Raw genomic sequence first — 20,678 nt, 5'->3', positions numbered from 1 at the left:
TACATACATACATACATACATTTCTCGCCATCTGAATAGGACCCCCCTTAAGTCTTAACATTATCTATCACCCACTGCTCCCAAACCAAGCCAGATACTCTTAATTTTTTTTTTAATTTAAAGTTAATTTAATTATTGTAATTTAATAAAAAGAAAAATTTAATGCTTACTAACAACAAATTATTGATTATTTTGCGCCACTTGAATTGGGCATCTTGACAAAAACTGTTGTTTCGTTTAAACACAAATATTACTTTAAGGTAACTAGAATATTTTAGATTTTAAACAAACAGGTTTTACAGTGCGACCTTATTAAATTCAGCTTAGAAGGACTGTATACAAATTTTACAAGTCATTTACCGTTATCTAGTTCCCGGGCTTGGGTTAGATACGATTTTCGCGAACTTTGTTGTCCACATATGTGTTATGAGTCGAACTGACTGGTTGGTGAGGGTTCGTTTAAAACCAATCATTGCTTGCAATCATGCAAGAAGTTTCGGTCACAACCGCTCACTTCTGAGTTTTTGCAGTTTTGATTCGAACTGAGTGTTCGTTGAGGGCTTGTTCGCAACCAGTCATTGCTTGTCACTATACCCAAATGAAATAATCATACCGAGTATGTGTAAATACTCGAGTATGACCGATTTACTACTCGTTGCAGTTCTCTAATACATACAGTGAATCAATAAAGTCTTGGCACAAGCAGAATTTTTTATGAAAAACGTATTTAATACCTATTATTGATGGGCTTTGAAAATTTTTTGTGATGCAGTTAGTAACATTCGGTAATTATCTACACAACACATGTGAAATTGTTCCGTTATCTCTCATACAACTGAAAATACACAAGAAAGAAGAAAGAAATAGCTTGAAAACACATCAAAAAAGTCTTGGCACACAGCATTAATTCGTCGTGTATTTGCGAATATAACGGTAACCTTTCAATTTTCTTTGATCTGTTTCTTACTCTGTCTTCAATAATTGCTCATTCCTCCATTTCCTTGTGATTTGAAGTTAGTTTTGCTCTTAAGTTGGTGACAAAGCGATCAAAATGGGTGGAGGCATGGAAATTTCAGTAGAAGTCCGTAAAATGATTATAAATCTGTATGTCCAGCGAAAAAGTTATCGCGAAATTGGCACTATAGTTGGCAAACCATTTTCAAGTGTACGAAACATTATAAAGCACTACATAGAAAGCGGCCAAGTGGAGCATAAATCCAGAAGCGGGCGGCCAAAAAAATTTACACAACGCCAGGAGCGGGTAGTAGTCGCTGCGGTGGCACAAAACCCAAGGCTTTCTGCGGTCAAACTATGCCATGAAATGCAGGAACGCTTTAAAGAAAATATTAACCCTCAAACAATACGGAACACATTATACAGAGCTGGTTTCCATGGAAGAGTCCCCCGTCGCAAGCCTTACATTTCGAAAGAAAATCGGAAGAAGAGACTGGAGTTCGCTAAGCTCCATTTAAATCAGCCGGAATCATTCTGGAATAGTGTAATATTCAGTGACGAATCAAAATACAACTTATTTGGGTCAGATGGCGCGCAAAAAATTTGGCGGAAGCCTAACAAAGAACTCCAAGAAAATAACATAATCAAAACAATTAAGCACGGTGGGGGAAATGTCATGGTGTGGGGGTGCATAGCTGCATCTGGAGTCGGAAACTTGGTCTTCATTGATGAAAAAATGGATAAACATGTGTTCCTCAATATCTTAAAAGAAAATTTACTTCCAAGTGCGGAGAAATTGGGGTTAAATGGACGTAGTTGGCAATTTCAACAGGACAATGACCCAAAGCATACGTCGTATCTGGTGCAGGAATGGCTTATATGGCATTGCAAACAATTAAAAACACCCCCACAGTCGCCGGATATGAATCCTATCGAGCATATTTGGAACATTTTGGAAAAAAAAATACGCAAACATAAAATAACATCAAAGGACTCCCTCAAAGATGCTATACGCACGGAATGGGCAGAAATAACTCCTTTGGAGACATCCAACTTAGTCGGAAGTATGCGTAGGCGCTTAGAAGCAGTTATCCAGGCTAAGGGCGGTGTTACAAAATATTAGGTGTGTAAAGGTTACCGTTATATTTGCAAATATACGACGAATTAATGCTGTGTGCCAAGACTTTTTTGATGTGTTTTCAAGCTATTTCTTTCTTCTTTCTTGTGTATTTTCAGTTGTATGAGAGATAACGGAACAATTTCACATGTGTTGTGTAGATAATTACCGAATGTTACTAACTGCATCACAAAAAATTTTCAAAGCCCATCAATAATAGGTATTAAATACGTATTTCATAAAAAATTCTGCTTGTGCCAAGACTTTATTGATTCACTGTATGTTGTATATACGAAGCAATTAAAATACCACTTACAGTATTCAAATTTTGTTAGTATATACAAGGAGCGTTCCAAAGTAAACAGGACTTTTTGAATCGAGAGCCCCCTGTGGCGCTATCTATATGTCGACTGATGCGTTAGGATCTGCTATCTTTATCGATTGTCCAGTGACATGGCATTTCATCGATTGGAAATGAAGTTATTGCGTTTTAAGTGTCAGTATGTTTGTGTTATCGGTGCGAAAACGCCTTTTGAATGGCCTCTACGTCCGCATAACGCTTTCCTTTCATGGCAAATTCATTTTTCCGAAAAGGTAGAAGTCGCACGGTGACATACTTGTATCAGGTAGATACTGCGAGTGGTTAATGGTTAAAATGTGATTTTTGGTCAAATAATCGGTCACAAGCGTCGATCGTCTGAGCAATTTTTGGTCGTCAATCAATTTGTGCGGAACAAACCGTGCACACACCTTTCGTAAGCCCAAATGTCCGGTCCAAATGCGATAAATCGATGTTTTGGAGATGTTCAATTCCATTTCCATCAATTTCAATAATGATTTCGGCTGATTTTTGATGAATTCACGCACAGTTTCGATGGATTTTCGGTGATCACGAATTTTGATTGGCCCACATGTTGATAGTCATTTATGTCTTCACGACCACTTTGAAAACGTTGAAACCACTCGTGCACTGTGCTATGGGATAGGCAATCATCGCCATAAACTTGTTCCATCAATGGAAACGTTTCGGTAAAAGTTTTACCACTTTTAAAACAAAATGTAATGTTGGCTCTTTGTTCGAAGCTCATTTTCGCACCGATAACACAATCATACTGACACTTAAAACGCAATAATTTCACTTCCAATCGATGAAATCATGAAATTCTCACTGGACAATCAATAAAGATAGCAGATTCTAACGCACCAGTCGACATATAGATAGCGCTACCAGGGGGCGCTAGATTCGAAAAGTTCTGTTTACATTGGAACGCTCCTTGTATATGTATGTAAATGATGTGTGTACATAGGCATGCATGGGTTTTGCCCAAAATAATTCACACGCTCCCAAATCTTCACTTATGTATGTACATACATTACATTACATACAACTTAATTATAAATTATAAACATACATACATGCTTATTCATGTATATACATATGTATGTATGTGTACAGCACAAAATATTCAACTTTATCAATTTCATAAATTTGTATATGCATATAAATGCTAGGTATAACAAAACATATACATACATATAGCTATACATACATACAAATACATATATGTATGCAAAGTACTTACATACATACATATGTATATGCGCTTGCAAAGACACTACAAACTAAAAGCATGTTTAATTGGGTTTTTTTGTACATCGTTCCTATTTTTACATCATATGTATGTATGTTGTTATCCGCTTTGTAAACTAACTTGATCATATCATACCAGCTCGTTCGGGTTTGGTGTATACATATGTATGTACATATATACATACATATGTATGTGCGTGTTGCTACTAAAATGCCAAATTGTTACAAGATCCTAGATACCAAGTTGACAATACAATTACTACAATATTGAATGAACATACTGATGTTTTCAAGCACTTATGTAAATATATTCAGTATTTTACTTTGTCGTCGAAGGGTGTATGCACTTCAAAACAATGTAAATTTGTGTAGAAATAGGTATGTATGTGCACTTTTCTTATGTGGACTTGTGACTAATTTCTCGTCAATTTAATCTCGATTCGACGTAAGGTATAAAACCGAACAATGTAAAATGGACACCACTAATAGAAAAGCATAACCAAAATTTAATGGTTCAATCACATTTATTACCGTTGCGAACGACAAAATGATGTTTATAACATCATGCTGCGTTAAACATATACTTTTCACCGACAAATATAATTTTCACTACTGTTAGTGTTTTTCAATACTGGCGCTCACCATCTTTTCCAAAACTTGTTTAAATACTTTGCGTTATGAAACACTAAGCGGAATTTGGCGCTGTTGACATTCTTGTGTACTATACTTACATATGTGCATACATATATTCATAGATATTAATTTTCCAGAAATAGAATAATGTCCATAACGCTTGATTTTAATATAAAAAAATTAAATCGCAATACCAGTAAAGGATTGCACTTGCACTACTTGCCTGCAAAAATCGATGGTGATGCTCACGCGAATGTCGACACATATTTTAACAACTACACTCGCTCAGAACACCCTTTTGAAGGAAGAGTTTCAACAAATGCATTACGAGGTTATCCTCTGCTGGGAGAGCAAATCGGTGTGCCTGATGGATTTAAAGCTGCTGTTCTACAAGAAACAAGACAATCAATGAGAGGCTTGACAGCCCGCCAATTACGCTTGACAGGCACATTTGATAAATTAATGTTTTGGAACTACGATAGACTACCATCCAATAGCGATTGTTACCGTCAGGCAATGAAAATGATAAAGGTGTCGGATGCTGTAAGTATGGTTAAATTAAAACATATAATAGAAATTTGACCAGTTTATTCATACTCTGTTTAGCTTACTGTACCTGTGGATGATGATGAAATAAAGCGACAAACAGAGGACCACGTGTAAAACAAAAAAAACCTCAGAGCTGAACATGCAAATTTTAGTATACATGTACATACATAAATAAGTACTATGAATTTATTCTTTTACGAAAATATTAAACACAAGAATAATTTATTGATTTATATTCTTCGGCTTACTCCTCTGCATCTTCAAAGCGTTCGTCTTCCAAATTCAGCTCTTGCATCATGCCGCCCATCACACAAGACTCTGCACGACCATTTTCGTCGCTATTTCCAGCTTCTTGGTCCTCGTGAATTATGCCACCAATTGCGAATTCGTCTTCGCTTTCGTCTGAATTTGTATCCTCTGAATCAGGGTGTAAGGTCTGACACGTGGTCATGACGCGATACATGGTATCAACGCTATGTATGTCGATATCGTCTGGAAGCAACCAGCATTCGGTAACTGGTTGTTCCATTATCGCAAATTCAAAACTATTATCAATTTCGACATCATGATTGTTTTCTAATAACGACCCGGGCTCGTCCATGTAGACGCCTTCCCACATGACTTGATGGTCCAACATAAAGTAAATGCATTTAGTGGGGTTTAGCGAGATACCGTGCAGGCTCACTTGTTTCCAATCAATACAAATTCCCTCAGGCAGATTGGTAGGTTGCCAAGAAAGAGAGCTGAAAAGGTAAGATATCCATATGTAAAAATGTATACACACATACATACATAGAAGAAATTGCGGCATGAACTAACTTTTGGGAAATATATATTGTGCCCTGCCCAATTATTTTATTACCCAATTTTAGTCTTATGTTATTGGCAGTGTAAAGTAAATGTTCAGGTGGTGTTACTGGTGTAATCAGAACCATTTTTTATCGATAATAATATAAAAACGCGCGGTGAATTTAACTCGCTTAAATGCCGTAAACTAAAACAGTGCTGTCACGACACTAAAATTGTTTACTTTTTACAGCACTTATTGCTAGTGTGTATAATATCTTATTTTTATAGAAGTCGGTGTATAGCGTCCCCGTTTATTTTTGCCTATGTTCATAACTAGAAATAAGCACTGCGCATATGTAAATATTTTTTATAGAAAAACATAATACGAATTGTAATTAATTAATGTACCAGAAGGGTTTTTGCTATACTCACGATTACACATATACTTCCTAGATTTATTTGTTCGTATGCCGCTAACAAAATGGACTTCGTGAACATTAATGAATTCAACGACGTCGAGTTAGCGTCCCGCATGCGCGACTGCAATTTTGAAAAGTTTAAGTCTCTTGTCCGTATGCACTTATCTTTTGAACTTGAGCTGAACACAGATGAGTAAGTTTCTTGTTTATAAGTTAAATAAATAAATGTATTATGTGTAAAATTGTCAACTAACGCAATATACATCTAGATTTGACTTAGATACTCCCTGCCACGAAATTGTGTACGAGGACAAGGGCAAACTAAAGAAGTGGAATCGATTACCAAAGAAACATAGATTGGGGCATAGCGGATCAATCGGTGTGCCCACAGCATGCGCAAGCAGAAATAGTCCTTCAGAATGCCTTCAGAAGCCAATAAACCCAGGTTTTCAAATGCACCTTCAAGAGCTTAAAGAGTTTCTGATGTTGGAAAAAAGTACCTCCTTTCATTCTACATTTTTATTTTCATTAACCCTGATATTTCCATAGATCTCATACAGGAGGGACTATTTCGCAAAACAGGATCTGTCTCGCGCCAAAATGAGCTACGTGTGAATTTACAACACGAAAAGTCCCTCCACCTAGGGCGGTCGGGCTTTTCGGCCCACGATTGTGCCACGGTTTTTAAAAGCTTTTTGTCTGAGCTACCGGAACCATTGCTTACGGATGCGCACTATCCTATCCACTTACAAATAGCGCCGATGTGCCAGGCCTTGGCAACTAGAGCCACATTTGAAAACCAACAGCATCTTCTAAGCTCAATTCAATTGCTCATGCTTCTGCTTCCTGAGGATAATAGAGTACTACTGCATCATATAATCGAAATGCTACACGCCGTAGCACAACATGAGAGTGTTAACAAAATGTCCGCCGGTAACCTGGCCACACTGTTTACGCCTCATCTTATTTGTCCACGCAATCTACCGCCCGAAGTTCTTCATTACACGGCAAAGCAAATGAGTAGCATCATTACGTATATGATTTTGCGTGGCTTAGAGATTTTCGCCGTGCCTACCAAATTGGCAACGGACATACGCGCTTATTTCCTTGAGCGCAAACGTAAAAAAACCATGTCGCCAGAACAAATGCTCGATGAATCAGTTTCGGATATTTCGACAGTTGAGACCGTATTCACTTTTGTTGATAGAGCTGCCACAGCTGCAGTCACAAACACAAACACCACAACAGAGCTTGCGCAGCTTTATGCTCATATACAGAGTATGCCTGAATCATCGAAAAAGCGGCGTCTTATCAAACAATTCAACAAGCAAAATGGCCAGGGTAGGCATTGGTGTACTTCCAGTCTTAATAATTTGTATTAATTTTATTGTTTGATTAGGCACACCCTTGCAGTTGGTGGTCATGAATCGCCTTAAAAACAACGAAGCCACACGAGGTGCGAAATCCTTGGGTGACTCCATTAAAAAGCACATTTTTCACAAGGGTATTATGTCTCGCACACCCAAACGAGCGCCTGCTGTTCTTTCTATTGGTACAGAAGTAAGGGCTACATCCTTCTTCTTGTATTTAAGCAATAACCGCATGTATTTCTGATTTTCTTTCCATGCCAGACGCCTAATCTTTCAGAAGTTAAGCAACCAAAATTGCGTGTTCTTTTTCAAAGTCCCACAACCGTCAGTGTCGCCTGTTCGTCCTCAACTACAACATCAGCAGCCATAAGCACTAACCCATTGCATCCGCTTCAGAAATCAATTTCATCCACATCACTTGAAACCAATTTCACTTCATCAAGCAGTAGTTATAGTGGCAGAAATGCATCAGCTCTTATTAGTCGGCAACAGTCAAACGTACTCTCTGCTGTATCTGTGGAGGAATCTGACGAAAACACATCGCTAAAACTCATAACAACAGCAGATAAGCAGCTGACTCGTATAACAGAAAAAAAATCCGTGGTCTGGGGTGAACATCATTTACTTGATGTTGGAAAATACAATAGTCCACGCGCACCAGCACAGAAAACGTCAATTTTCAAATCCGAACCAAATCTTTCCAATATGTTGCCGCAGGTTTTACCGGACCATAATGGACTGACGCCAATAGTCGAAATGAAATCACTAACGCGTAAAATCATGAAAGGTGTCAGCATGGGCAATCTTCGCATACCTTTCAGCACACCGGAGACCAGTAAGCGTTTGGTGCGTAGCGTTTCGGCATCTCTAAAACTACGTTCCGATACCACAAATCAGATGGTAGCAGCAGGTAGTTATGCCGACATCCCGCTGCTTGAGGATATCGACAATAACGAAATTGAATTGGAGACAGAGTCTGAAGAAATTGATGAAGACAGTGACGACGATAATGGAGAATCTGGGTTGGAAGGAAGTGGCACTTCCAACGACCTGCCTATGTCCATGAGTGTTGGTTACGAACAACTGGTACACAACAGCGAGAACCACAATATGGACCTAATTACTAGTACCCCAGCGATCTTACGACGATCCATGTCTCCCATAACAAAGTCGACACAACGTATGTCAAAGGCCATGCAGGTAAGAGCTTCTCCCACGTATTCGTTTCACATAGATTTCACACCAATCCTTAGGAGTCTATTATGACACCACGGTCGCGTAAGCCTGTCATAGTATTCAACGGAATGGGAAACGTAGATGCCACTCAAACACATGCTGCACGAAACATCTTGAGTCTATCGGATAAAGAAAAAAAAGATCCATTGGATAGGATAGTTTGTAAACTGGAATCGCCGCTTTTTCACAGCAAAGATACCATGTCAGTGAGCGGTTATGTCGATTTATTAAGAAGTCGGCGTTGCATCGGTACTACCAATGAATTGCAAGAGCATATAAGCGGCCCTAACGATGATACACGCATTGGATACAAAGCTAGCGATATTGAATGCGATTCGCTTTCTAATGATTTCAAGTAAGAATAACTAAAGCTACAAAAAATTCGCATTTTATACAGTATTAAATTACAGGGAATATTTGCTTGCACGTAGTTTGCTCACGAACAGTCCAGGGGATCTTTCGTTTGCTAGTCGCTCGGATGATTTTGGTCCTACAACTCATGACATTGATGACTTCGACGAATCAGAATTTAGCCCCAGCTTATTGTATTGCTTGGATGGGAACGAGCCAACAAACACTGTGGCTTTAGGTGATGCTAACGTCCAAGCTTTGCCTCCCGGCAGCACAAACACAGCACGCAAACGCGGAGCTTGTTCCTCACTCAAAACCCCCATTCATAAATACGAGGATACTCAACAAGATCGCCTAGATGAACATGTATGCACAAAAAAGTTACTGATTGTTTCTCAAGAGTTGGGCCCTGGGGAAACTGCACTTTAACTGCGAGAACATGAACATTACATAACGTTAAAACCGTTGTACGGTTTTAGAAGCTTACATTTTAAAGTAAACTGCTTCCGTTGAATTTTTTGAAATTACTTCAAATAATAAATCATCCTTTACATTAGCTAAGTTCTTAACGTACATATTAATAAAATAAATTTTTACTTTTACTACGGGCAGAGATTACATTTACTGCCAGAACTTCCTTTTATGTTGACCTATCCTGATGAAACATGACAACGTACACATTATCACTAACTGGGGGCTAAGACCTAGGGACCCCCATTTTTAGTTCAAGATGATTTAGATGAATACCCAGAACCACAACTATTAATGATTTTCCATAACTCCCGTACTTCTTCGAATTTTTTAATAAAATTGCAAATACCGCTAGTTAGTGATAATGTGTCCGTGTGCCACTATTATAATGACTGGTAAATTTTAAAGGCTGTTGCTTCTTTGACTTAATTCTTTACTGCACACGCATAGATAAGAAACTGATGTAAATGTATGCTGTTGAAACTGTACACTAATATACATACATATGTCTCTTAATTAAATTTTTATACTCTGTACATAAAATGTACAAGAGCATATTAGGTTTGCGCGAGCTGAAAAATGTAACAGGCAGAAGGAGGCGTGGCAGACCCCACAAGAATATATACTTGATCAGCATGACAAAACGTGTCGATCTAGCCCTGTCTGTCTGTCCGTATGAACACCTAGATCTCAGAGACTATAAGAGCTGGAGACACAAAATTGCACAAATTTTGCTTTATGTGTGTACGCTGTTCAAGTTTCTTGTATTTTTTGATTTCCCCCCTTTATGGGGGTTTTACTTATTTTCCATTCGTATAATCGCCTATATCTCGGAGACTATAAGTCCTAAGGACACCAAATTAGTTCATGCCTTATGTGAATACGCAGCATGTGTATTTTGGAATTTTTTTTTACTTAACACTCGTTGAGATCGAACTATAGTAACTGTGGGCACAGCGACATGAAAACCGAGACCAGTAAGTTTTGAATGGTTGTATACTGGAATACGACATGGAATAGCTAGCTGACATCTGCAGTATTCTGTTTTCTCAGTATACAGATTTATTAGATCTCTCTATATTTTTTTTATGGCGTATATATTGTATATTCCAACCGTAGACCTGGTTGCGTGGGCACCAGCTCAGACATCATACTGGTTTCGGAAAAGATGTCAATAGGAGTGCATGGATCATAAGTATATTAGTTATACTGTTCAATCGGAGCGTAGACCCAACCAATACTGTAGCATAAAATCCACGCGGGAGTGGAATAGTAGTAGATCTCAAGTAGATGGCACCAGATTTGCTAGAGGCTTAGTAAGATAATCCACGAGCTGCGTAACGTAGGTTTGTAATGCTGCGAAGCTTAGAGTCCTCAAACAGGCAATGAATAAGACTGTTTATTTGACATTGTTGAATAACGAATGATTTACGTTGCCAAACGCATATCGTAGACGAGAAATTAATGAATAAAATTGTAAAGTAGCTATTCCAACACCAAGGTAATTGAAGGGATCCAGGAACGATAAATGGAGTGAACACACCGATTTTCACGGAAAATGAACTCTGAACCGCTGCTAATAGCAGATACTCGCCCAGAATTTGTGGGTAAAAGGTGTGCTTCCTAAGGCATGGAAAAAGCAGCAACTAACGCTGATTAGTATGGGTTAGGGAGGCCCTAATACAGCAAGTGCTTATTGATCGCTGTGCTTACTCGATACATCGGGTCTCTTAAGGAGGCCACATGGATCCCGGCCAGGACGATTACAAATTGGGACCATAAAAGTTGTAATGTCAACAGTGAAAGAAACCCAAAGACGAAATCAGTCATTCTAGCAACCCTACACGTAAATAATGCTTTTAATAACCTCAGATGGGTTCACCCTATTAACGGAAAAGACGGAAATTATTTTCTTAAGAGCTGTAGCGAAACAACAGTCAAACAGTCAGACCTCTAGGAGATGGACTGCTAGGGTAACTCCCGAGGTGAGCGCTTGGTTCAACAGAATATTTGCAGATGTAAACTATTACATGCACATGGATATTGAAAATAGAATATTCAAGTATTTAAAATAATATGAGAGAGTTGTTGTCAGTGAAAGACGTGTTTGCGTGCGCTCTGTGTTTTTATACCCGTAGGGTAAAAAGGGTATATTAGGTTTGTGCAAAGTATGTAACAAGCAGAAGGAAGCATCTCCGACCCCATAAATATATTTTGAATCAGCATAACGAGAGAAATCGATCTAGACATGTCCGTCCGTCCGTCTGGATGAACGCAAGGATCTCAGAAACTATAAAACCTAGAATAACCAAAGTTGGCATCCAGATTCTCCTAGGTCCGAGAAAGGACGAGTTTATTTTATTTTTTTTAATTTGCTTTAGTTTACCTTTAATTTGTGAATTATGAATGTTTGTTTTTGCCTTTATTGTATTTACAACCTTCCTTTTCTTGCAAAAAGTTTTGTGTGTGTGTTCGCGGTAGCCCTCATTGTATAATAACGTGAGAAATAAATTTCTAAAATTGCAAAAGTTGACTGAGCAACTCTCAACTTAGTTCGACTCTGGAGAAAAGTTGCTTAGCCAATATAGGTTTAGCTCTCCCCCAAGCGTAGGTTAGAGCATCAATTTTTAGAGGTACCGCCTTGCTCGGTCCCGTCAACCTCATCACGCTCAAGATCTCTCGCCAGCAATCTTGTTGTCTGCTTCCCCTGGAATTTTTTTTAATTTCCTCCATTAGCCCCATTGATGGACCCTCTTGCAGTAAGTAAGACAGAAATGGCCTCGAAAACTTTTAAGAAAGATTGCTCTACCCAATTTTCAGGACTTTCAGGCACTATCATCTCAAAATCAAATCTCCGCCTAGTACATTTATGCGGCGGAGATACGTCGCCTTTTTATGGTGGAACTATTTAATTTTAGAAAAAAAAAACAAGTTAAAAAGCTAAAGTCGGGTGTCTCGACTTTGAAATATTCTGTACATATGTTTACAATAATTATAGAATGTATAAAAAAAATTAAGAAAAAAATTTACCGCTCTCGGTATTCGAACTCACGTAAAGGGTGTATAATTGCACATATACAAAGCAATTGCGTCTATGTGAGTGTATGAATGCCTATGCGCATCTATTCGTGTCTGTGTAAACATGTGTGCAGCCAACCAAAGCACCAGCATCAATAACAGCCGCGGGCAGCGCTTGAGCAGCAAATATATTTATGGCTATAACTTCTTGTTAAATCGGTCTATCATAAAGAAACTTGACATACGGACACATAATAACTAACTGGGGGTATTTGCAAAATTTGAGTTCGAAATTCCAAGAATTACGGGAGTTACGATTTGTAGGGGAGAGGGGGGAGGGAGGGAAATTCCAAAATACACATTTTCTTAAGGCATCTGGGACTAAAATTTGGTGTTCCTAGGTCTTATAGTCTCCGAGATATAGGCGATTATACGAATGGAAAATCGGGAAAATCCCCATAGGGAAGTGTGGGGAAAATCAAAAAAATGTCTTCAAAATCGTTGCTTTCATCGGATGCTTCTAATTTAAGTCAGCTCTCCGATAGTGATTTTATGTTAAGGAATCCCTGCAATATATGCTTAAACAATCCCAAATTCCATTTTATTCTGACCATCTAATTATGTAAATATTTTTGGTTCTTGTTGGGATCAAATTATTGCCCACAATAAACAAGAAAATTAAATGTACAATGATATCTATGAAAATTAAAATTGTCTAATGTTTTCAATACTCGAAGTTACAGCGTGGAGTGCCGTTTCTGTGAATCTGCCTTTGCAGTAGGCATGTTGAAATCGTTAAAGCTCGGAGAGCAGGATCTTACTTGTTAAGTAGGGACCTAATTGTCTCTCGAACGTCTTTAATAGAAAATACGAGAGGCTTATAGGTCTGAAATCTTTTGGATTAGTGTGCAAGGTGTCATCCGCTTTGGGTATGAAGACCACTTTTGACCGGAGCCAAATTACTGGGATACTCCCTGTCAGGAGAACCTTGTGAATAATATCTGCAAGCCATCTGACGGCAGTATTTCCTGCGTGAAGTAGCTGCGCCGGATAAATGTCTCTATGACTTGTCTAGTAAACAGAGGAGGAGGCTTCACATCCTTGCCAGCAATGTAGGTGGAGCATACTCGTAGAGCCTTTGCCTTTGTCTCTATGCATGCCGATGTGTTGTCGCTATCTTTAAAATTAGGTAACAACAAAATATTAATATTCATGATTAAAATGAAGGGACAGGTCTTTCCTGTTTTTTTCGCTGCAATTCAGAAACTTTACATCTGCAGACTCATGGTTCCTGAATAAGGATTACATCGCCTTCGTCTAGGTTCAGACGAAGTAGCAGAGCAGCGGATAATGCTTTGTAGTAGTGGAGATTAATCTGCAGAAACCTCAAAGGCATCTATATCCATATCCAACACTGTTCTGTAGGCCTCGTCGTCATCGAGGATAAATACCTCATACTCCGGGCGCAACGATCCCTCTCGCGAGTTGAAGGGAATACCGTCTAGGATATCGTCTTCTTCGCCAGTTGAAGCGTGTGTGGCTTGCCTCAGACCCGTATGGCTACTGACTTGGAGCCATACCTAGCCACACCAACATTTTTGGTCAGCTCGTCTACCAACTCTTTGTTTATGCTAAGGACGATCTGGCGTGTGGTCCCTACCGCCTCTTCTACCTTGACCACACTCCAGTCGTCATGTGCCAGCCTGCATCATCGCAAAACGGTGGTCCTCCACTTGTTGCCTGGTCCGTCAGAAAACGACCATGGAGCTCGTTCTCGACTCCTGCTCATCAGTGTCTCAGGATAAGACCATCCTTGCTGACCATGCCTACGACACCCAAGAGTATCTTATATTGAATTCCGGTAAAATTCATTTGGCCCACTCTTCCATCCTTCGGCCGTCTGGTGACATCTCAGAAACGGTGTGGTTCCTTTTGCAGTATTTCTTCTCCGCGTATCTTGACTTGAAACTTTGTTTTGGGTTTTGGTGGTATCATCGCCGAAATGCCTGCTTAGCTTAACTGCTTCGCCTTCGAAACCACTTCGAAATCGATTCGCCCCAGATTCTGAGCCAGCCGATGGGCATGTTGGATTGTATCCACCTGACCGTTTGGTTAGAGGGTGTTTCTTCGCAGACGCACGGTAGTGCGAATCGGCAGGACGATCGTCGTCCTGGTTGTGCTTTGGTGAGAAGACGAACTAAACGTTATCGTACTCAATAGCGAACTGCACCAGAACCCTGAACAGGGTGGTGAGTAGTCGCAGTGACCAAGGATACCTGCTGGTGATCCTTGTGAGCATATAGTTCGAGGTGACGTGGTAAAACAATGACTGGTTCCCCTGGATTTCTCTTGTGTTCCAACAGACGCGTTTCTTGTGCTCCGCATTTTTATTTATTTTTGGTTGTTCTTTTTGAACTTACATTTATAATTGTTGCATACAAATATTATTTTTTATATGCTCTACACTATGTTGTGCTTGGTGTGATAACTTGTGCATAGTTAAGTATCAAATCCATAATTTAATATTTTTGTCATCGGTTGCTGTGTTTGTTGTTAGTGCGTCTTTATTTTGCTTTTCTGCCTGCCGTCCTGTTTCAATAAGTTTGTGTGTGAGTTTCAGTGCATTTTTTCTTTTGCATCGCGCCCACATAATTGTTGTTGTACTCCCGCTCTCACAAATTCGTGTTAGAGCTTTATCTTAGCGTCGCTCAACTAAGTATGGTTCTTTTTATTTCTTCCGTATTGTATCCGCACTCTACTTTTTCGTTTACATAATTTTAACTCTGGAAAACTTGTTGTGGTTAATAACGTCGTGCTGCAAGAAGTCTTGCACATATAATGATGCTCTGGATTGTGACCAACTGCAGTTTATAAGCTGCTGGTTGTGGGACAATATGATGCATATTACGTGTGTTGGTCTCAGTGGGAGGGATCATGATAAGATCATCGCCAAGCCCAAAAAAGGCTGCGGCGGTGTAAAATGGTCTTGTCCTACGTGCTTTGATATGCAATTTGATTTCTCGCGGATGTACATTTTGTAAAGCTGCACAAGTTGACTAAGCAGTTGGCGAGTGATTTCGACTCAGGAGCTAAGTTGCTTAGCAAGTATAAATTTGACTCTCCACCTAAAAAGAGGTTGGAGACTCAATCTTTAAATGTACCCTCCGTCGCGTCCTCTTTGTCGCCTCAATCGCTTCCTCCTCTCCTATCAACTCCTCAAAACATTGACTGCTCTCCAATGCTGTCTGTGTCTACCTCTTCAGGTATTCTATTTGATACTTCCCCTTTACCCTCGCTGATTACCGTTTCAGTGACCCCTATTTTTGTGCCACCGGCACGCAGCGAAGCAGCAGCGGCGACTTATAAACCATCTGGGCCTGTTTCTCGCCTTCGCAAGAATCAATGCGAACTGCCCTCTGGTGTAATGGTTGATACTGCTTGTACTTCACCTCATGCCCCCCTCCCCTCCTTACAGTTGTAGCGCCTCGGAAGCAAGTATTTGTTTCGAGGCTGTCTGCTGATACTAGCTGTGTGTCTATCGCTGCTTACATCGCTAGCAAATCTTCTGCTAGCGTTTCCATCTCTAAATTTAATTTTGCCGTGCCCCGAGTAATTGCTTCTTTTAAGATTAGTGTCTTTTGAAACCATTTGTGACCCAACATTTTGGCCACCGCATATGATAGTTCATGAGTTCAAACAGAAAAAACGCACTATTCCAATTCCGATGTCCCTGCTAGTTAGTTCTTCAATATCGCCTAAGCTAAAAAAACTAAAAAACTAGAAATTTTTCCTAAATCTCTAGTTTACATTCCAAAACTTTAGAGGCATTGCATCTAAACTTACTGCTTTATATAGGGATAGCTCTTCGTTTGAATTTGACATTGCGTTGCCAGAGACGTGGCTAAATTCTACCATATCTGACTTTGAAATTTTGTCGATTAGCTTTATAATCTATAGACGTGATAGACCTGTTCGCCGTGGGGGTGGTGTACTGATTGCAGTTAAAACCACCATCCAGTCGGAAATTGTCCACCTTAATATGCCGGAAGACCTAGAATTTATTTGCGTTGAGGCAACATCTCCATCTCGAGCTCTATATATCACATGCTCCTTCTTCTGATATTCAAGTTTATATGCTCCATATTACTTGTATCAGAGAAGTTTGTGACAATGACTTAATTGTTATGGAGGGGGATTTTAATTTACCAAGCATTTAATTTACTAAGCATGCCTTGCAAATGCTTACGCAAATGTGATATTGTTATGCTCAACCGTTTGATTTCCAATGCTAATTGGTCTTTCTTGTATTGCTCTGTCGATATAGTTGTTGCTTCAACATTTTTTTATGACACTATGTATTTTATCTTCGATGTCTGTGTTCGCAATAGCGTCGCAACACTTTACGCATAGACTTTCTAACCTAAAAATCATAAATTCGGTTTATAGACAAACATAATTGGCCCTGCGCGGCAAAATATACATACATATGTACATTCAAAAGGAAATCGTTCTTGTTTTAATTGTCGTGTCTGACGGCCGCTTCAGACAAAACCCATAGAATAAAAAAGGCTCCCGAAAAAGCTCGGTGCCTCAACATTTTGGTGAACACCCGACGTGATTTGCATTAAAAAATCAGTGACCCTGAAAAGCCATAATTTGTGGCTCAAAACGATATATATTTGTGCATACATACATACATACCGCTGCCGCATCAGTGCACGTATGTGTGTACATAATTGACTGTACAAAGCGCATAGTTTTTGTACATAAAAACCGCAAGCAAGCGTCGTTGCTTTGTGCGGTCATTCGCCTTTGCTTATATGCCGGTGTTTGGCGCGAGTGACAATTTTCGGTGCCGAACATTTGAAGTGCATTATCGCGTGTTGTTGTTGTTGCCGTTGCCAAACCGAGACTTGTGTTTTCGTTGTGCATTACATTTCATTCGTATTAGAGTACTGCACTAATAATGGATGGTGTGAGCGTCAGATTGAACGTGGACCCACTGCCGTGTCTGCCCCTGGAAATCGGGTAGTATTTTTCACGCGCAAATGTGAATATCTTTGTGAAAGTCTCAAGGTAATGGAATGCGAATTAAAAGTTGACAAAATTGGTTCGTTGAGAGAAGATGAGTTGCTCTATCTTGTAAAACTGCTCGAGGATAAGAAGAATCATTTTAACCGCGCGCTCAGTAGTTTGGAGGAGTTCAACTGTGGTGACGCTGGCTTCATCCTACATGAGGAGTTTGGCAAAAAATCCGCGTCTGTAGCTGCCAAGCTGGAAATAGAGTTACGGAAGCGCCAGTTTCAAGTGCGCTCTTCGTCAACTATGCGGAATGACTTGACTACAGAGACTCAAATTATGGTGGTCCAAAATCGGTCTCGCTGCCCGAGCTAAAGTTGCCTTCATTCAGCGGCAGTTACACGGATTATGCTGATTTTATGTCGCTCTTTTCAACAATGATCAACAAGGATTTGGAGTTAACCCAAGTGGAAAAGCTGCAACATTTACGCTCGTGTCTCAAGGGCAATGCATTAGATGCGATTCGCTCTTTAGATATATCGACGGAAAATTATACAGTGGCATTGGATTTGCTTAATCGACGTTTTAATAACCGCCGTGTTATATTTCAGGCACACATTGCTGAGGATCTGGGGCTAAAGAAAGTTGATGTTGGTGCGACTGCCAGATTGCGAGAGTTTTCGGACAAGCTGAACGCGCACGTGCGGGCATTACATGGAATGGGAAATTCGGAGCAGATCGCCGATTGTGTCATCATCCAAACGCTGCTGCAGAGATTGGACAATGCGACTCAGATCAAATGGGAAGAAACTGTCCCATTTGACACGGTTCCGACGCTACAACAGTTGACATCATTTCTGGAAAAGCGATATCAGAAGTTGGAAAATATGGAGCAGGCTATCGCAGTGTACAATTCTGGATCACAGGTGGGAAAGCGTAGCAAAAATACTAACAACAATAGAAGGTATTTTGTTGCTACTAACCCTAGCACGAAAATCTGGGTATTTTGAGATGCCACGGGCCATTCAATACACACCTGCTCCCAATTCGCAAATCTGTCATCAGTTCTGCGCCATAAGGAGGCCAGAAAGCATTCCCTCTGTCTCAATTGTCTCCAAAAGGGCCATCAATATAGAATCTGCAAGGCTCGATCCTGTAGAGTCTGCGGTGCAAGGCATCACAGCCTTCTCCATTTTGAAGGGTTCGTAGCGCACGTGTTTGCATCTGATGCCCAAGTTTCTGATTCCTCTCAGCAAGCAGTAACGCCAACAACGTCGTCATTTCCAAGCGTCATGACTGCCACATCTCCGCATCCGCCCATTTCAGCCCAGAATCTCAGCCCTGATGTTGTGCTTCTCGCCACCGCCGTTGTAAACGTGAGGAGTCGCGCTGGCACATTGGTACCTTGTCGTGCCTTGCTCGATTCTGGATCGCAGGTGCATATAGTTACTTCTCGACTTGCTCATCAGCTTCAATTGCGCAAAGTGAAAACAACAACTTGCGTCTCTGGCCTTGGTGAGGCAAATTTCATTTCGAATGGATTCACGGTTGACATTATTCTGGCGTCTCGGTCGTCAGATTATTCAACCAACATTTCGGCGTTGGTGGCTCCGAATATCACGGATAACCAGCCCAACATTAATTTCGATACGACGCATTGGGAAATTCCATCTAATATCCGTTTGGCTGATCCTATCTTCAACAGGCCGCAACAAGTTGACATGCTGATCGGCGCCAGCCTGTTCTTGGGACTGCTCTGCGTTGGGAAGATCAAACTGGGTCCCGGATTGCCGGTGATTTAGAAGACTCGCCTGGGATGGATCATAACAGGAGGTGGTTCACAAATCGGCTTTCGTTTCATTTCAGTCTGTAGCAGATGAGGAAACAGACTCGAATGTTCGCATAGAAAAGCTCATACGCAGATTCCGGGAGCTGGAGAGCTGCATCGACATGCATATGCTGCCTACCAAGGAGGAGTTGGAGTGCGAAGCGCATTTTAAGGCCAACATTATTCGCCTACCTAGTGGCGAGTATTCTGGGCGGCTGCCTCCGAAACACAGCGTTGAGTTGCTAGGCGACTCGTACCAGCAGGCACGCCGCCGTTTTCTAAATTTGGAGACAAAATTGGAGCTCAGCCCCAATTTAAAGGTCCAGTACTCGGCCTTCATAAAGGAATACAAGGATTTGAATCACATGTCTCTTGTCAGCACTGACTCAAGGGATAAATGCAAGTACTATCTACCGCATCATTGCGTCTTAAAGGAGGATAGTACAACTACGAAACTCAGAGTTGTGTTTGATGGATTTGCGGCAACACCTTCTGGCTACTCATTGAACGATGTTTTGATGGCAGGTCCCACCATTCAAAGCAAGATCTTCAACACATTGCTACGGTTTCGTTCGTTTGCAATTGCACTCACAGGTGATGTATGCAAGATGTATCGCCGTGTATGGGTGGCAGAGCCCGACACTTTGATGATGGAGATCATGCATCAGACTACTAGTCTTCTGTCGACGGGCAGTTTCAAATTGCGGAAATGGTGCTCAAGTAACTCTGCAGTACTGCAAGGCGTCTCTGATGCAGATAAGGAATCGCTGCTAAAATTTGATGACATTGGGCTTGGTCTGGGATCCGGCTTCCGATCAGTTCTTGTTTTCGCTCTCACCCTTAGAGCTACCTTCTAAGCTTACCAAGCGTTCTGTCTTGTCAGCTATCGCACGTTTTTACGACCCCCTTGGTCTTGCTTGTCCTGTAATAACCAAATCTAAAATCTTTATGCAGGATCTCTGGAAGGCGAAGCTGGAGTGGGATGAGAGTCTTCCGGCGGCGTTAGCAACCACTTGGATTGGTTTCTGCTCAAATTTTGAACGTGTGCCAAAGCTAACTTTTCCACGGCTGGTGCTCATTCCTAACGCAACTATTGAAGTCCATTGCTTCAGCGATGCCAGCATGAGCGCTTATGGAGCCTGCGTCTACATAGTCTCTACAGCTCAGGGAAAAACGCTAAATCGCGTGTGGCGCCTTTAAAGACGACCACAGTACCCAAGTTGGAACTCTGTGGTGCTGCATTACTGGCGCAGTTTATGCATGAAGTGGCCAAGATGAAGATATTCTGTGGTCCATGCTATTGCTGGTCTGACTCATCCGTCGTATTATCTTG

General features: G+C 40.6%; 4 protein-coding genes across 7 annotated transcripts in view; 2 read left to right on the top strand and 2 right to left on the bottom strand.

Moving 5' to 3' along the window:
- LOC115634707 (E3 ubiquitin-protein ligase Smurf1) overlaps positions 1-4,221 on the bottom strand; it is a 33,672-nt gene extending 29,451 nt beyond the window's left edge. Inside the window, exon 1 of the mRNA XM_030532587.1 lies at positions 4,194-4,221. The gene's annotated coding sequence lies outside the window, so the exon portion shown is untranslated. The remainder of the gene's footprint in view (positions 1-4,193) is intronic.
- Positions 4,022-5,077, top strand: LOC115634711. 2 transcript variants are annotated; one of them, XM_030532592.1, is made up of 3 exons: positions 4,022-4,040; positions 4,433-4,838; positions 4,902-5,042. In XM_030532592.1, the coding sequence occupies exons 2-3, from the start codon at positions 4,443-4,445 to the stop codon at positions 4,956-4,958; spliced, it is 453 nt and encodes a 150-aa protein (XP_030388452.1). In that variant the 5' UTR covers positions 4,022-4,040; positions 4,433-4,442; the 3' UTR covers positions 4,959-5,042. The 2 variants fall into 2 exon arrangements, with proteins under 2 accessions (XP_030388452.1, XP_030388454.1); XM_030532594.1 differs by lacking the exon at positions 4,022-4,040 and having other exon boundaries at positions 4,397-4,838; positions 4,902-5,077.
- LOC115634710 (methylosome subunit pICln) lies at positions 4,991-6,194 on the bottom strand. Of its 3 annotated transcripts, none has more exons than XM_030532590.1 (2): positions 6,066-6,194; positions 4,991-5,587 (listed from the first exon to the last, which is right to left on the bottom strand). In XM_030532590.1, the coding sequence occupies exon 2, from the start codon at positions 5,479-5,481 to the stop codon at positions 5,089-5,091; it is 393 nt and encodes a 130-aa protein (XP_030388450.1). In that variant the 5' UTR covers positions 5,482-5,587; positions 6,066-6,194; the 3' UTR covers positions 4,991-5,088. The 3 variants fall into 3 exon arrangements, with proteins under 3 accessions (XP_030388450.1, XP_030388451.1, XP_030388449.1); XM_030532591.1 differs by lacking the exon at positions 6,066-6,194 and adding an exon at positions 5,707-5,846; XM_030532589.1 differs by lacking the exon at positions 6,066-6,194 and adding an exon at positions 5,664-5,821.
- Positions 5,930-9,570, top strand: LOC115634708. The gene is made up of 8 exons (XM_030532588.1): positions 5,930-5,989; positions 6,087-6,245; positions 6,322-6,548; positions 6,602-7,393; positions 7,452-7,612; positions 7,684-8,622; positions 8,676-9,013; positions 9,069-9,570. The coding sequence occupies exons 2-8, from the start codon at positions 6,115-6,117 to the stop codon at positions 9,436-9,438; spliced, it is 2,958 nt and encodes a 985-aa protein (XP_030388448.1). The 5' UTR covers positions 5,930-5,989; positions 6,087-6,114; the 3' UTR covers positions 9,439-9,570.
- The last annotated feature ends 11,108 nt before the right edge of the window (positions 9,571-20,678 follow it).

The sequence above is a fragment of the Scaptodrosophila lebanonensis genome, unplaced genomic scaffold, assembly GCF_003285725.1.
Source record: "Scaptodrosophila lebanonensis strain 11010-0011.00,11010-0021.00 unplaced genomic scaffold, SlebRS2 tig00000001-arrow-pilon, whole genome shotgun sequence".
NCBI classification, from domain to species: domain Eukaryota; kingdom Metazoa; phylum Arthropoda; class Insecta; order Diptera; family Drosophilidae; genus Scaptodrosophila; species Scaptodrosophila lebanonensis.
The sequence above is the reverse complement of the archived record's forward strand: the minus strand, read 5'-3'. Positions and strand labels throughout refer to the sequence as shown.